Raw genomic sequence first — 14645 nt, forward strand, 5'->3', positions numbered from 1 at the left:
TACCAACGGGTATATGATAAACTTTGAGAAGAAGGAACTGTATAAACCCAAGATGCCTTGGATATAATCATTAGAAAACTACTGATGTTATTAGATATTGCACTACCTACCTCTGTAGCTTGTCTACCTCACTTTTTAGATAACTTATTAAGTTTAAATTATAGAGACTAACATTTTTATATTAGGATTAAGGATTAGCGTTCGGGATGTAACGGGGCATACTTTATCGAGCATGGAGAGGGGGAAATGATGTATTAGGCGGCACGAACTCACGGGATGTAACGCGATAGGCCTCCCCGTGCTCGGTAATGTATATGTATGAGGCTGAAATTGGAGCCCTATATAAGGGTCTCACACGGTTCATTAAACGCCATTTTACAGCTCACCATATTGGTGTGATCAGCGTGTAACTTGGTCATGGGGCCGTCAGATGCACATTCTCAATGATGGACGTAGTTCTTTAGGTTACCTTACACAAGGCAACACATACAACATGACAGTGATTCATATGGGGGGAAGATAAGTGGCATTCTAGTAACAGCTAATATATTTTATAGTATTTGATGTTTGGTCACTACTTAAACCAGTTTTCAAGAAATTACAAAAGAGTTATTGCAGACTCCAATCCTGCTTTTAACCTCAAGAGTTTCACTAGGCCAACAATGTACAAGAACTGCCACTTCATGCAGCCATAGATTTCTGCTTTTTTTATGTTTTGAGTTTCCAGTTGCATTCAATGCAACTGATCATCATCTTTTCAGTTCTTTGTCTTGCAGCGCCACATCACCCTCATAGGCTGCTCCCTCTACTTTCACACTTAACCTCTTTCAGATAAGGCCACAATCCAAGGGCACACATCCATCAATTGTGCTTCAAACACAAACTCTCAGCACTTCAAAGTTTTCCATCAAGACTGTAGCACTGATCTGACAGCTTAACCTCTTCAGTGTTATATCATAGCACTCACTCCTACCCATTCCGCTTAACCCCCACTTTCCCACTGAAGCATCTGATGGCCGTAACACAGCTTTTCAAACTCTTTACTGCTCCACTTCTTTTGTCAACACTTGAACTGGACAATATTCAAAATTACAACAGCAGCAAGATATGGGGTAGCTGGATTTGCTTTCCTACATGGGATCATATTTTGAGAAGAGAGAAAAATTAAGTAAATAGCATAAAATCTCCTCCAGATGTAACAAGTTGCTTCTTGTTAGGTTGAATACTTTTTAGGAATGAGATTCTCAGAAGATGCTTCTGCCCTCACACCCCAAAGAAACACAAAGACCCCAGTAGAGATTTTTAGAAAACTCTGCAGGAAAATTAAGCTCAACTAAAACACTAAATTAAAAATCCTGACTGCTGTATGGAGACAAACACCCAGATTCACTACAGATACTACACAAATAGATTCATATTCTTAGAAGAACAGATTTTCTTCTTTAAATGCAAATCATAAGTACTGATCAACAAAATAGACTACAACATACTCACTTTTTGTGCAATAGCTGAGAATCTTAGCACATTGAGTGTTTCTTCATAGGTTGAAGCACACTGGCTGATGTTTGCTAACATGTGTATCTTCCCTTTTCCACTGAAGAATCCCTGAAGAAAGTGTGTTAACTTACTTTCACGAAACGGTATGTGCTGCTGCACCCTTTGAAGACAAAAACCACAACAAATCCCATTAGCAGAAGTTAACAGCTTCATTTCAATGTGAGAGCTATCCAAGTGGAAGACAACACATTAATAACTGCACTAGTCTTTAAATCATTTTGAGTTGTGGGTTGTTTTGAATTTAATCTTTTTGCTAGTTTGCAGACAGGTTGTATGATTGTTCCAGCTACTATGCAGCCATTATCTTCTTAGACAACCCACGAGAACATTTAAAACAAAAAGTACATTCAACATCCAGCCTAAGATAGGTCATACAGCCTCACGTTAGCTTAAATTCTCTCTCACCTTTCTCTTTCCCTTACCACATCTGGCAAACTGACCTATCTACTTCTAAGAAAACAGTACCCAACAAAATCAGAGATAACCACTCTCTCAGTATATTGTCTCTAGGAAAGGACAATAGTAAATACTTTGGAAATAAAGAAGCATATACTTATCACAACATCTCTGGTGTTTCCTAAACCAAGGTTAAGCCACTGAATCAAACAGCTGGTGATGTACAGAAAATTAGGAGAGAACTCCTAAAGCGTGACTAAACACACTGTTCTCTAGTGAGGTTACCTGCTGGACTCTTTACAGCTACTGAATTCTGCCAACAGAGCTAAAAGCTTCACATAGCTACGCTCCTGTCACAACACACGTGACCCATACGTAGCTTTAGTGCAGGAGTGGTAAATGAGTTCTTATTTTAAAGAAAATTACTATCAAAGTCATCACTACATTTCCCCCATATTGTTAAAATTTCAAGTGATCAGGACCAACAAATAAAAGAGTTCTGAATAAATCAAAGCACTTTAAGCAGCAGCTAATTTTAAGGAATCCTTCTTCCCTAGAAAGGACAGACAGATAAGAGACTAATCCAGTAGCAAGGCCTATTTTCATCTACTTTTAAGCATAACAGAATTTGAATAGGCTACCAGGCACAGTGTGGCATTTCACGAACACAGAGCTCACCTAATCTTTGGGACAGAAAGACACCTTCAAATGAGAATCAGCAGAGAATTCTGCAATTATATCCAGCTGTGACTGTAAATAAATACTACATTGTTTAAAATACAGAAAGCTCTGTCTGCACTCATTTAGAGCACAACCTCAGACAGAAGTAGCAAGCAGGCTTTCTTCTCTCTGAATTTGGTTAGCTAGATCAGAAAGAATGATGAAGTTGCATCAAGGTTTGGAAAAAAATATATATATATGTATATATGTAATTATATATATCTATATGTATATATGTAATTATATATATCTATATATAATTTTCCTTTTCCAAATTATATATATATAATATATATATTCTGACCATGTCTCTTGGCTAGGACAAAGCACAGCAATATCCCTGAGGAAAACTGTTACAGCAGAAATAAATGATAAATGCAACTAACTAACAAAGGAGGAAAAGGTCTAACATTTCACACATTTAAAGTGAAAATAGTGAAAACAAATTTTATAATCTGCCCCAGGACTTGTTTGAGAAGGCAAGGCCAGAAAAAAAAAAACAAAAAAAACCACAACGCTAATTTGCTTAAGTCTATGATAACACATTCAGAAATTTAGAACTGGAATGGTTTTATTTGAAAAAACAAACAAACAAACAAAAAACAACAACAAAAAGAAGGCAAGTTTATAGATCACTTTCTTAGATCATTAAGTCTTCACACATCTGCAGAAGCCTACAGATAGTTTTCACTCATAACACAGTTTCGTACTCTGCATTTTAAACAATAGTTTAAACATTGTACATGATATCTGAAATCTACAACTAGTTTACAGTTTGTACAAGGACTTACTTTGACTGCTGACTGATCTTGAGTGCACTAATACACTTGCTTAGAGTTAGGAGAGATGCATTGATATTTCCACTCTCTTTCAGTCTGTCACCTTCATTGCACGTCTTGGTATTCCTTTCTGAACCAGCAAGATCACACAGTGATAATCTGAAGGCAGATAAGGAAAATTAAGTTTTCTTGCCTTTGAATGTACATTGATTATTTATCATTTCCAACACAACCACTCCTCCTAGAGGAACAATTTCTTGAACCCTTTCATGCTTTTTAATGTTGCTTTCCTAGTGAAGTTGCACACTACTTCCTGCCAAACTCTTTTCCAACACAGCTTCCATTTTTCTGCCATATTCTTCCTTCTGAGGATTTACATTAGTTCAGAAGTTGAGTGAGAAGGATAAAGGAACACTGTGTGGAACAGTGGGCACAAGATATAGAACAGCATTACAACTTGATGGTTTAATACTGCATAATGACAGGAAATGGGGAACCACCACTCATACAGGAGGCTGTATCAGGGAACCTAGTGTCCGTAGCCCAATATCAATACATCAATACTGAAAGTAACTGACAATTTCATCCTAAAAGAAGAAGGGAACTCTGCTCTGAACTTACTCATTGACTCGTGTCACTCATGGCATTTCAAGGTCTTCAATTCTTAGTACCTTAATTGTAAATATACTGTGGCTAAAAGGAGAAATGAAGCAAGGTCAATAGCCAGAAATACACACATTTTCTAAAATCTGTAACATCTGTTCAAAACACTGCTGGATTTATTCCAGATTCAATTAACAATAATTCTACTAGATGCATTAAACCTTTTAAAGAGACATTCCGTCTTGGTTTATTTTGCTTTTCTTCCCCCTCATGAACCACCATTACTTACATGGAAGAAGGCTTAGTTATTTTGTTGAGAGTTTTTGATAAAACACTTAGCTTTTGTATGCACTTATCTGCTTGAAGGACTAAACCTTCTTGTTCAAAGCACTAGAATCACAAACTGTCACAAAATATCACATGGAACACTAGATATCAAGCCTTTTTAAAGCCTGTTCCCCGAAAAAAAGCCATAAACAATATTTTCATTCATCCCTCTTCCCCACACTATGTTACACCCAATGTTAGTGAAAGTTTCCCACCTTCAGCTGGAGCAAGTATTTAGCTTTGTGCTTGCAAAACTCCGGTGTTTCTGTCCCAGTTTAAAAAGTCTGAAAGCTTCTTTAGAATCAGAAATCTGAACCCACTGCAAACCTTTCAAAAGAAGGAAAAGTGATTTTTGCAAGCTTCGCTAGCAAAAGAGAAAGTGAACAAGAAATAAGGTATACAAACTAAGAACATTTAGTTAAGACAATAAAATACTTCATTAACTCTGACTCAAACATACGACAAGCTGATGGCAGATAAGACTAAGATTCTTCCTCCCACAGAAAAGGGCAAGGTATAGTATAGCACAACAGTTTATCCTACCAGTATACTAAAGTATGTTCCATCCAAATTAAGCAAGCAGCCTTAGTACTGAAAGTACAAAAGCTAAGTTCTTAAACTACAGAAGCCGAAAGTTTGTATTCATTGGTGCAGAAGTCAATCTGAGAAGTTTTTTGTTTTAGCTTGTAGTTTTTATTGGGGATGGGTTATCTGGATTTTGTCTGCATTATAACGACTGTATGGCTCTCATTTTCAAGGATGATGAAGGCAGTGGAGTTCACACAGGCTTTATGGGCAAAGTACAGGAATAAGGAGAATACTGTTGAAGATGCAGATACGTACATGTAGCTTGTTGCCTTCACATTCAAGCAGACACTTCTAGAGCTACACTGAACACATTTAAGAGTTTTCTATCTCAGAAGAAACATGTTACACTATTGCATGACAAGCTTGGCAGTTTGCAAAGTATTCTAGTTACCTTTTACGTAAGAATATCCCTTGATGTCTTGAGCAAGGCAAAGTGTCCTTTTTTTTCTGTCATTTGATAAAGGAGCCAGTAAATCATAAAAACATTCATTGTAAATCTCAAAAAATGAAACCCAGAGAACTTCACAAAATCATCTATAGATAATCTGCTAAGTTGGTCTGATCCTTCTGAGAGATTTTCTGCACCTGCAAAGTAGAAAATATTACAAGTCAATGTAGAGACAGTAAAACTAGCTGCATTTAAAAATAAGTAATAGTTAAGCTTACAGCTTAAAACTTTTCCCAGAACATAAACACAGAGAACCCCCACCTCTCATACAAACACCAAGTATCTGGAAGTCAAGACGCTTGCCCTACACATTTGCAAAGACACGCCTGCTATAAAGCTTGCTTTTTCACTTCCAAAACCCAATCTAACATCTATAGTTGGGTTAGAAATATTCAGAACTCTTCAGTCTTTACAATATGGAGAACTGAACTAGTAAGGACACTTCGTTCTGACTTTTTAGGGAAAAAAAAGTATTTAGTGAGTTCTTAAGTGCCCTAAAGGCCTGTCGGAAAACCACTAGGGATCTTATCAGAAATCATACTCTTTTTCTTTGTTTTACTTTCACCTCATAAAACCAGGTTATGATAGATGTCCCAGTAGTCTCCTAGCCATTTTATTCCTTCTGTTTTCTGCCCAGATGTCCTGCCCATTATTCCGTTCTGTTACAAATAAAAGCTAAATAATCCTTTTATTATCAGCATTAGCCAAAAAAGCCAGTCGTTGACCTTACAGAAGCTTTTCTAATTGCTACTGTTTAATATAAAACATACCCTTAGAATCAGCTGGGGATTTGTCATTAGTGCTGTTGTGATGGTCTACCTACGAAAGAAAACAGAGACTTTAGGATTTATTATTGATGTACAGCACCAATACACCACTGGTTGCTTTTATTTATTTATTTATTTATTTATTTTAAAAGCAGCTGTATTGCTCTACCAGAAAACAATACAGTATAGTTCCAAGGTGCCAACACAAAAATCCTGGCTACACGTTTTGACTGGTTTCACCTTACTACTCATTTCTGACAATTCCTTTACTATAAGATCTGATGCATTTCAGCTTCCTGATTCAGAAAGAAAAAGAACAAATAGGGAGAGAATCCCCAACAGGAAAAGGAGTTATTTAATAAGATGATTTTCAATAGCCCATTTATAATCTGCATTTTACCCTTCATGAATCTTGGACTCCTGAAATATTTTTCTTATTGGGATTTTCTTAATTCAGGACTTCCATATCCTATGGCTTATTAGGTCAACTCTCAGAAAAGGAAGTTAAGGTAGAATACTTGATCACTTAATGTAGATAAGCAGCTTATTATTTCTTAACTCAGGCTATCAAAGTGTTACACAAATGAAGTTATGACTAAATTTTGTAAATATAATATTTTTAAGTAGTTTGGTCATAGAAAATACAGAATAGCTCCCAACATGTAGATCTCATGATGTTCATAGATGTATACTCAGTTCCCAGGCTTCAGGTTGTGTTGCTTCTTTATAGAGCACAAAAGTAGAAAGAAATTCTCATCTACTGAAGAGGAGGAATCTCACCTACCAGATACAGTATGCTTAGAAGTAAAACTTTTAACATAGAAGTTTTCATCTACATGACACTCACCCAGATCTGGCTTTGTATAGTCAGCAAAGCTTGTACCTACTTAGCTTATAAGGTCAAGTATTTTACCTAGGAACACGGGTCTTGAAACTAGAGGAGGCACCTATATCGCACGATCACATCTTAACTCTCTAATGGAGTAGGATGAGATCAGCATATAGCTGTTCACTGCATTTTCTTTCCACATACTCACTAAACCTAGAACAGTTTTACACATCTTTGGTTCATGTAGAAGACAGGTGTTGTTTTTCCCCGAAATACTTAAATATCATTGGAGCCAGACTTCATACTCAGCTGTGCTCTTGAAATAATTCAGAAGGAATTTTACTGCCACCTGCCTTTCACACTGTGAAGTCCACACTTAACCACCTCATCAGTAAGATCAAGTTAACATACTCCACAACTAAAATACCCCAGTGTGGTGTAGCACACCACTAATAAGATGCTTCATTCTTTTTCAGCAGGAACAGAAAGACAAATAGAAAACTGTGTGTAAATACAGAACCCTCTTTCATTACAGAATGGAAAGGATAACACTGAACTATCACAAGATGCATGTACTCATCATTTCTTTATAAAGTAGTTTCCTACCTCTTTTGTCAGACGAAGCAACGAATTTTTAAGAGCAATTTCTTCTCTCACTTTGTCATTAGTCAGTTTTACGTAATCTCTCCACCGAATAGGTTTCAGATCCATTTTTGTGTATAGCCTTCCTCCAACAGTTTTAAACAACATATCCATCGTCCTTGGCAAAATACCAACATCATCTTCTGTCCCTGTAAGCAATACACAAAAGAAGGGCCAGGTTACTATTGTAAGCAACATATAAACATAAATGAAGACAAAGATAACTGATTCTAATCTCAAAGTATACACAAAGAATTTAGAGGCCAGTTACAGTCTGAAGCAATGTTTGCAGTGTTACTAGACTGTTCCCTGAAAAATACTGGCTTTAAGCAACAGCTCACATCCCATTCCTTAGACATTACAGGGCATCACTTTAAAACAGCCAGAATATTCTGCATAAGCTTAGCCTTAAGAAGAAAAAATAACCCACAGCAAACTCCCACATTTAACAGACGTGCAGATTTTCAACTGCTTACCAGGCTCCCTTCCCGCTCTGAAACAACCCTGAAATAACAACCAGAGTGATGTCTCTGCTACAACATTCCGTTCGTCCCACAAACCCTATTTAGAAATATCTACAAGTCTCATAAAAACTGTTAAAGTAACTCAGCTCCTTTCCCATTGCCTTTTCTTGGAGCACACAACTACCTCCACATCTTGCCTACTTCACGCCTTAGTTTTTCCACTGTCACTAAATACCAAGCAAGCTTCAGTGTTTTAAAGTCAGTCATGAACACAAGAGAGGACAATACGCAGAAGAATTTCTATAGTGCTGTATGGAAGGTGCATAGAAAGATAATTTTTGAACATACTACCCTGTTGATTCTTAATATTTAAGTCCTAAAAAGGTATTACTATGGGAAAGTCTTCAGCTCCACGCATATAAAACTATTGGAAATACATAGTAACAGAACACTAAATAACAGAAATAAGGGGAACTTGTTTCCTGTGAACCCAATCGTTTCATTTGTTATGACAATATTAAACATAAAAAACAACTGCTCCCAGCCAGAAAGGAGATTGATGTATTATTTCTGTACTGCTAAAGCTCAGGGAACACAATCTTCTATGCTGCTGTTATTACTAAAATCAGAAATTTGAAAAAAGATTGAAATACCTTGATCAAATGTTTCAGAATGTTTAATTTCTGCCTACAATAAATCAAACAAATTCAGACATACTTTGCCTTCAAATAAAGAACAGCATTTAAGATGCACGCATTTATAGTAGGAACAAAAACCAAAGTTATTGTAGTGTATGCTGTCTTACACACTTGTAAATTTAGTAATATTTGTTATGGAAGAAGACGACTTTTCAAGGCTACTAGTATTCAAAAGAAGGCAACGTACAAGGCCTGTTGAGTAACTAGGTAAGAAGTCATAACATCTCTCTCTTCTAGAAGTAGTTCTCACTTTAAGAAATTAATTCAAGGAAAAAGCATTTCTGCTCATACCTTGGAATGTGTAAGTTTTCCCAGCATTTGTAACGCCATACGTAAAAACAAGGCAATTACATCCTTCTAAGAACTCTTTCACTGGTTGCTTCACAGTACCTTCAAAGAATTCTTCTTGAGTTGCTTCAGGTCCAAACACCTGAATGTTACCAAGAAGCTGGTTAATCTCTTTATTTTGTTTAAGCAATATTTAGGTACTTGTAAGGAGTCAGATACACGTTGATAATTCTAAAGACAGTTAAGAAAAACTTGTTTGCTTTATATGAAGTAACAGAAGACAAGCAACTTTTTCCATAAATAACTTAAAATCATTTAAAGACAATTAATTTATCCGTGAAAAGGTGAACTTCTGTGTTGCCTGTCCTAAAGTTTTATCGCTCATTCTTCCCAATGAGCTCTTAGGGGACTTCAGTATAATGCTTGTTGAGTCCTCAAGTGAAACACATCCCTATTACAAGGAAGCACAAGTAATGCAGGCATGAAAAAAGTTTTAAAAGGTCATCTTACAGGAAAGAAAACATATATACTTTAAGGGTTGTTTTTTTGTTTATGATTAAATAAATGCCTTACCTGTGACCCATTTGCTCTCTCCCGTGCCGTAAAGGGTTTAATACGCAGGCAAACTTGTATGTGTCCCCTAGGCTCCAAACTAGACCTCTAAAATTAAAGAGCTGGAAGTTAGAAATCTGACTAGATCCTCTGTTTGAAGATTAGCACATTAAAGCAGCATTATTTTCATCATCCTATTGTAACAGACTCATTTGTTAACACAGGAAGTAATAATATTTTACTGTTTTCACAAGTGCTTTGGACCCTGCTAAACTTCTTAGTCAGAGCCTAGAATTTCAGAACAAGTACTACTGCAACACACTCCTGTACTGCATTCAGGCCAACTATAAACAAAAGTACTCCATTATTGTGCTTCTGAGACAATGTTAGCTTCATCCACTGATACCGGTGCTCCTCATAAGGTATCAAAGCAACACCACACATCTTGGTCTAGTCTATGCGCAGTCTAAAAGCATAGTGAAGATGATTTTCATCTTCTCTGTAAGATTCTAATGCTTCTTATAAAGAAAAGAATTAAGTTTATTTTTTTTTTGGAGAAACAAGCTGCCTTTGTGGTCCTGAGGGCCCCTTTTTGTCACCTGTTGGGCACAGCAAGAGAGCTTTTCTTGTACAAATCTATGCCCTGTGTACCTTTCTCGATCCCAAAACCTAGAGTTGTGGTGCAGACACTGGATGCTGACCAGAGCAGTAAAAGAACAGAAGAGGGGAAAAGCAGATACAGGTAAGACACCTAAAAGAAAGAAAAAGAGCAGAAGAGAAGGAAGGATACGGTTAAGAACAAAGGACAGAAGATGGAAAGTGCTATAGAGGATTGGACTGGACATGAGCAGATCAGAGCTACACCAAGGTGTGGCTTCTCCCTGTGTCCCTATCCACCACTGGCAACATCCCCCAATGACAGGGATGCTGCTGCTCCAGCAGCTGATGGGGTTGTGGTCTGGGGTTATGTTCTATGCAGAGCCTCCACAACCTGCTACAGACCCCCAGTTCCCTGACACTTCTTCTTTTTCCAGGTGCCTGCACACAAGGAACAGGTGTTCCCCATGCCCTGCATGCTGGTAATTAGTGTGGGCAATTACTGTGTGGGAATTGGGGGAGGGAAATTCAGGGGTGGGATAGTGAGGATGAATTGGAGGGGGCTGGGAAATTGTTTGGGTGGGACTGTAGAGATCAGGCATGACTGCTAGGATGGGGGATATTTGGTTGGAAATACTGTCATTTCTATTACTCATTGCTTTGTATGATAAGTTACTAAATGCTTTATGTTCCCTCTGCTACATCTTGCTTGCAGTCATTTGTGCAGAGACAAAGGTCCTCAGCTCTACATGCCCCTCCAGGGCAGGATGGAGCACCACAGATGGCAGTGTTCCACAGCTGCCACCAGCAGCCCCAGCTCGTCCCTCCACACCTGAGGTGTGAGTGGCTGTGAGAGGAATGTCTCTGTGGAAGTGCAGCTCATTCCTCCCCTCTGATGGGGGCAGAAGGCATCTGCATTTCCCTCATGGCTCTTATTTCCTGTGTTACTGTGGGAAATGAGCTGAGCCACTGTGCCTCCCTACTATGGCAAGCTCTGCAGCTCTGCCACTGTCTTTATACTCAGCTGTTCCTGTGTGTAATGCTCCACACTTGGACCCTGCAGAGCCCAAAGGCCTCCTTGGCTGCTGTTACTCACCTGGACATTGAGGGTGCTGGGTCTCCAGTCTGTACCTGCTTCCAGGTGTCACTTGCAAGACACTGCGAGTCCACCTGGTTGGAACTGCAGTCAACAAACACAAATGTGAAAGAAATAAGAAAGGATTCTTTCATTTCACAGGCTTTCATCTCCATTGAAAGATGTTCTGCTGTGCAGCACAGCTGGGAGCATTTCATATGTGCAAAAAAGGGGGATAGGCCCTGGCTGTGCCGGGCCCCAAAGCAGCCCCGACTGTGCTGGGTTCCCCTCTCACCTGGGCCCTGCAGTGGCCTCAGCTGTGCCTGGTCCCCCTCTGCTCTGGGCCCTGAGCTGGCCCCAGCTGTGCCTGGTCCTCCTCCATCCTGGGCCCCAAGGCCCTGCCTCTGCCTGCTCCCCCTCTGCTCTGGGCCCTGAGCTGGCCCTAACTGTGCCACGCCCCCCTCTGGCACAGGCCCTGCCTCAAGCCCCGCCCCCTGTGGGCAGCAGTGCTAGTGCCTGTTGGTTTTGCTCTCTTCCCTCTTCTTTCCCTGTTCTCTTCACAAATGCATTCAGATCCCCCAGGATGACGTGCACTGACACTGCTGCCTTCTTCCTGCACAAACTTTCTGGGCAGCTCAGCTTTTTCTACAGAGCAGCGTGCCTTTGGAAGTGCTTGGAGGATGTAAACTAACAGCAAGAGAACACTGAGCTCTTCTGGGTCTTTCTAGGAATGGCAAAGAGACAGGAGAGAGTGGAGAGAGGAGGAGAGAGTGCTCAGCCTCGAGTGGTTGCTTGTATGCAGAAATCACAGTTGTCAACATCTGTGCTGTTTTGCTGTAGGCAGTAGTGTGTGACAAGAAGCCTACAATTATCAATTTAGTGAACGTAATTAATTGTAACAGTTCCCCTTTCTTCTTCCCATGACACTTGGGTTATGGAGTTCTCCTATGCTATGTGCCGGTGTAATACCTCTGAGCCACAGCACTGTTGCGTTTAGCAAAGCTCATGGCAACAGGCTTTGGCCAACCTCAGAGCTACGTAGATGATGATAAGATATCCGATGATAGGAGGGAAAATGAACAAGCTCCAAGGTAAGTGTTGTTTTTTCCTTCTAGTCAGCACGCCATCGCTAAATCTTCCATGCTGTGACTTTTATCTTGATAGTGATGATCCCTTAACCTCACACCTTTAGCACAGCACTTTCTGTGGAGATTCCCACCAGTGACAAAGTATTAGTGCCGCTTTTCTGCCTGTTTCTTTTTTGTCTGTATTTTCCAGAATGTGGGTATTTCTAAATAGGGCTGCATGAAGGGGTGCGTGTGTGATGGAAGAGTGAAGGAAGTCCACTGCAGATCTGTGCTTACTGCAGAAATGGCACCATGCTGTAGCAGCAAAAAGGCAAGTGGTAGGAACTACACTTGAAGAGTGGAAGTTGGTGGTTGGCTGCGCTCAAATCTTCCTCCCAGGAGATGCTCTTCAAGTATTTCTTGTTCCTTTCTGCCAGAAGCTGACACAAGCGGTCTTCCAGCCAAGAGCAGCCTTGCGGAAAGTCTGGGGAGGACTGCAGCCTGTGACGTGGCACCCAGGAGAGGTACAGATGCACAACAGGCATCAGGGTTTGATTCAATGTCTTTCTAGTTAGGCTTTCTGTCCATTCTTTCTTCATACTCCTTTTGATGCGTGTTGCTTGAGGTCTTCATCCCTGGGATTTACAATTACCTTCCCAGTCCAGATTTGAAATGCAAACCCACCCTTCAGCTCAGATCCTAAGATCCGCTACTGTGAACACGCAAGATGAGATTTCCTAGTATTGTGGCCCATTTTGCTACAGAAATTAGCGTTGGTCGCTCTTTAAATCTTACTGCTTCTCCTTTCTTGATTATAACAGATGTATGCCTGGAGCCAAATGGAAACATCTATGCGAAAGTGGTGCAGGAAGTGCTTTCAGAGAAAGCTCATCTTCAGGCTGGAGGGCTTCCTGTAACAGCAGGTCCCAGCTCTGTCTCCAAGACCCTGGCTGGGTGTAAACGCAAGGGTTTGGACAAAGAGAAACAGACTGCAGCGCAGTTGCCTGCTACCAAAAGAGCCAGAGGCCAGAACAGAGACAGTGTGCCGGCCCCAGCAGCCCACCCTGGGCCTGCCCCAGCACTGAGCTCCAAGCAAAGAGGTAAGAAGGTGCTGCGGTACTGTCCTGGTGAAGTGCAACACATTGAGTTTGCTTAGGGCTTGCTTTTTCCTGCTCTGTAGAGGGGATAAGAGTTGAAGGCTACAAAGTCCAAAGGCAGTGAGGTGCCAGAATACCTAAATACATCTCTTTCTGTTAATTTCACAGTGGTCTTCTGTATGTCCCCCTGGAAATGTCTGAGAGGCTTCCTAGTCCCATTTGCTTTGTCATTGGACTGCCATTTGTTTTCACAGCACCCATGTTTCTGCAGTTTTGCTGTTAACAAAATGAATTCATTGGTATTCTTGCTTTATAGAAAGAAGACAACGACAAAAAGAAAGGAGAAGGGAATTGAAAAAGGCTTCTCAGAGAGCTGCACATATAGAGGTGAGTCCTTGGTGAACACAGACACACATTCTCTTGTTGGTCTCAGTGCCTCCATCTGTCAGATATGAAAGAGATGGTAAAATCCTGAGGGAAGCGATGGAATAGAAAAGCAGCCAGCTGTGTGTTTGAGGAAATGACTGTCAGTGAGAGCTGCCATGGGGAGCTTGGACGCCTTCCTCTGGCTTGAGAAGGATGTGGTTGGTAACAGCCAGAAGGTTTTGCTGTGATAAAGAAGCTTGCCATGTCGGGCACTGCAACCTTTGAAACAGCCTTTCCACGACAGAGCATAGGCAGTGTGTCCTGGGAAGTAGTGTCAGTGACCTGAATGAAAGGAACATGCTGTTCCACACGGGGCCATTCTGGATGTTTACTGGTCAGAGTTTCTTCATGAGATCTCCCTAGATTGTTTCTGTCCTACTTCTACGCTTGCTTTGTTTCTTTCCAGTTCTCTGCAGCGATGAACAGCCTTGCAGAGATGATGCAGAAGCTGCAGCTGAAAGACTGAGAGGAGAAACATCACAAGGCAGCGGCTGCAGTGCGCGGTGTTTCAGTTGCTGCCCAACTCAGTACTTGTAGTTTGATTGCAGTCAATCAATAAACCATCACAATTAGAGATTCACAAAGAGCGCACAGCCTGATTTGTCCAGTGACACTCCATGAGCTGCTGCATGACTTTTGGTCCAGAGTAGCATCTACCATCTTTGGTCCACTATGCATCTTTGGCCCACCACAGCCCATCCCAGCACTGTTCTTCCTTTGCACAC

General features: G+C 40.4%; 1 protein-coding gene and 2 long non-coding RNA genes across 5 annotated transcripts; 1 reads left to right on the forward strand and 2 right to left on the reverse strand.

Moving 5' to 3' along the window:
- Positions 1-1499: 1499 nt before the first annotated feature.
- Positions 1500-9276, reverse strand: LOC146757509 (uncharacterized). Of its 3 annotated transcripts, none has more exons than XR_014936084.1 (6): positions 9110-9276; positions 7621-7805; positions 4598-4709; positions 4074-4145; positions 3465-3582; positions 1500-1657 (listed from the first exon to the last, which is right to left on the reverse strand). It is a non-coding gene; the product is annotated as an uncharacterized LOC146757509 (long non-coding RNA). The 3 variants fall into 3 exon arrangements; XR_014936083.1 differs by having other exon boundaries at positions 3465-3611; XR_014936085.1 differs by lacking the exons at positions 7621-7805; positions 9110-9276 and adding an exon at positions 5362-5555 and having other exon boundaries at positions 3465-3611.
- A 240-nt stretch (positions 9277-9516) lies between these two features.
- Positions 9517-11475, reverse strand: LOC146757510 (uncharacterized). The gene is made up of 3 exons (XR_014936095.1): positions 11352-11475; positions 9680-9766; positions 9517-9557 (listed from the first exon to the last, which is right to left on the reverse strand). It is a non-coding gene; the product is annotated as an uncharacterized LOC146757510 (long non-coding RNA).
- Positions 11476-12752: 1277 nt separating this feature from the next.
- On the forward strand, positions 12753-14438 carry LOC146757511 (zinc finger CCCH domain-containing protein 11A-like; the record flags this gene model as incomplete). Its single annotated transcript, XM_085520675.1, has 4 exons — positions 12753-12921; positions 13219-13497; positions 13811-13881; positions 14327-14438. Coding segments are annotated over 4 exons (579 nt in total), but the record flags the coding sequence as incomplete, so codon positions are not given.
- Between the last annotated feature and the right edge of the window lie 207 nt (positions 14439-14645).

The sequence above is a fragment of the Coturnix japonica genome, chromosome 20, assembly GCF_054131305.1.
Source record: "Coturnix japonica strain WE chromosome 20, WE-NBRP24, whole genome shotgun sequence".
NCBI lineage: Eukaryota > Metazoa > Chordata > Aves > Galliformes > Phasianidae > Coturnix > Coturnix japonica.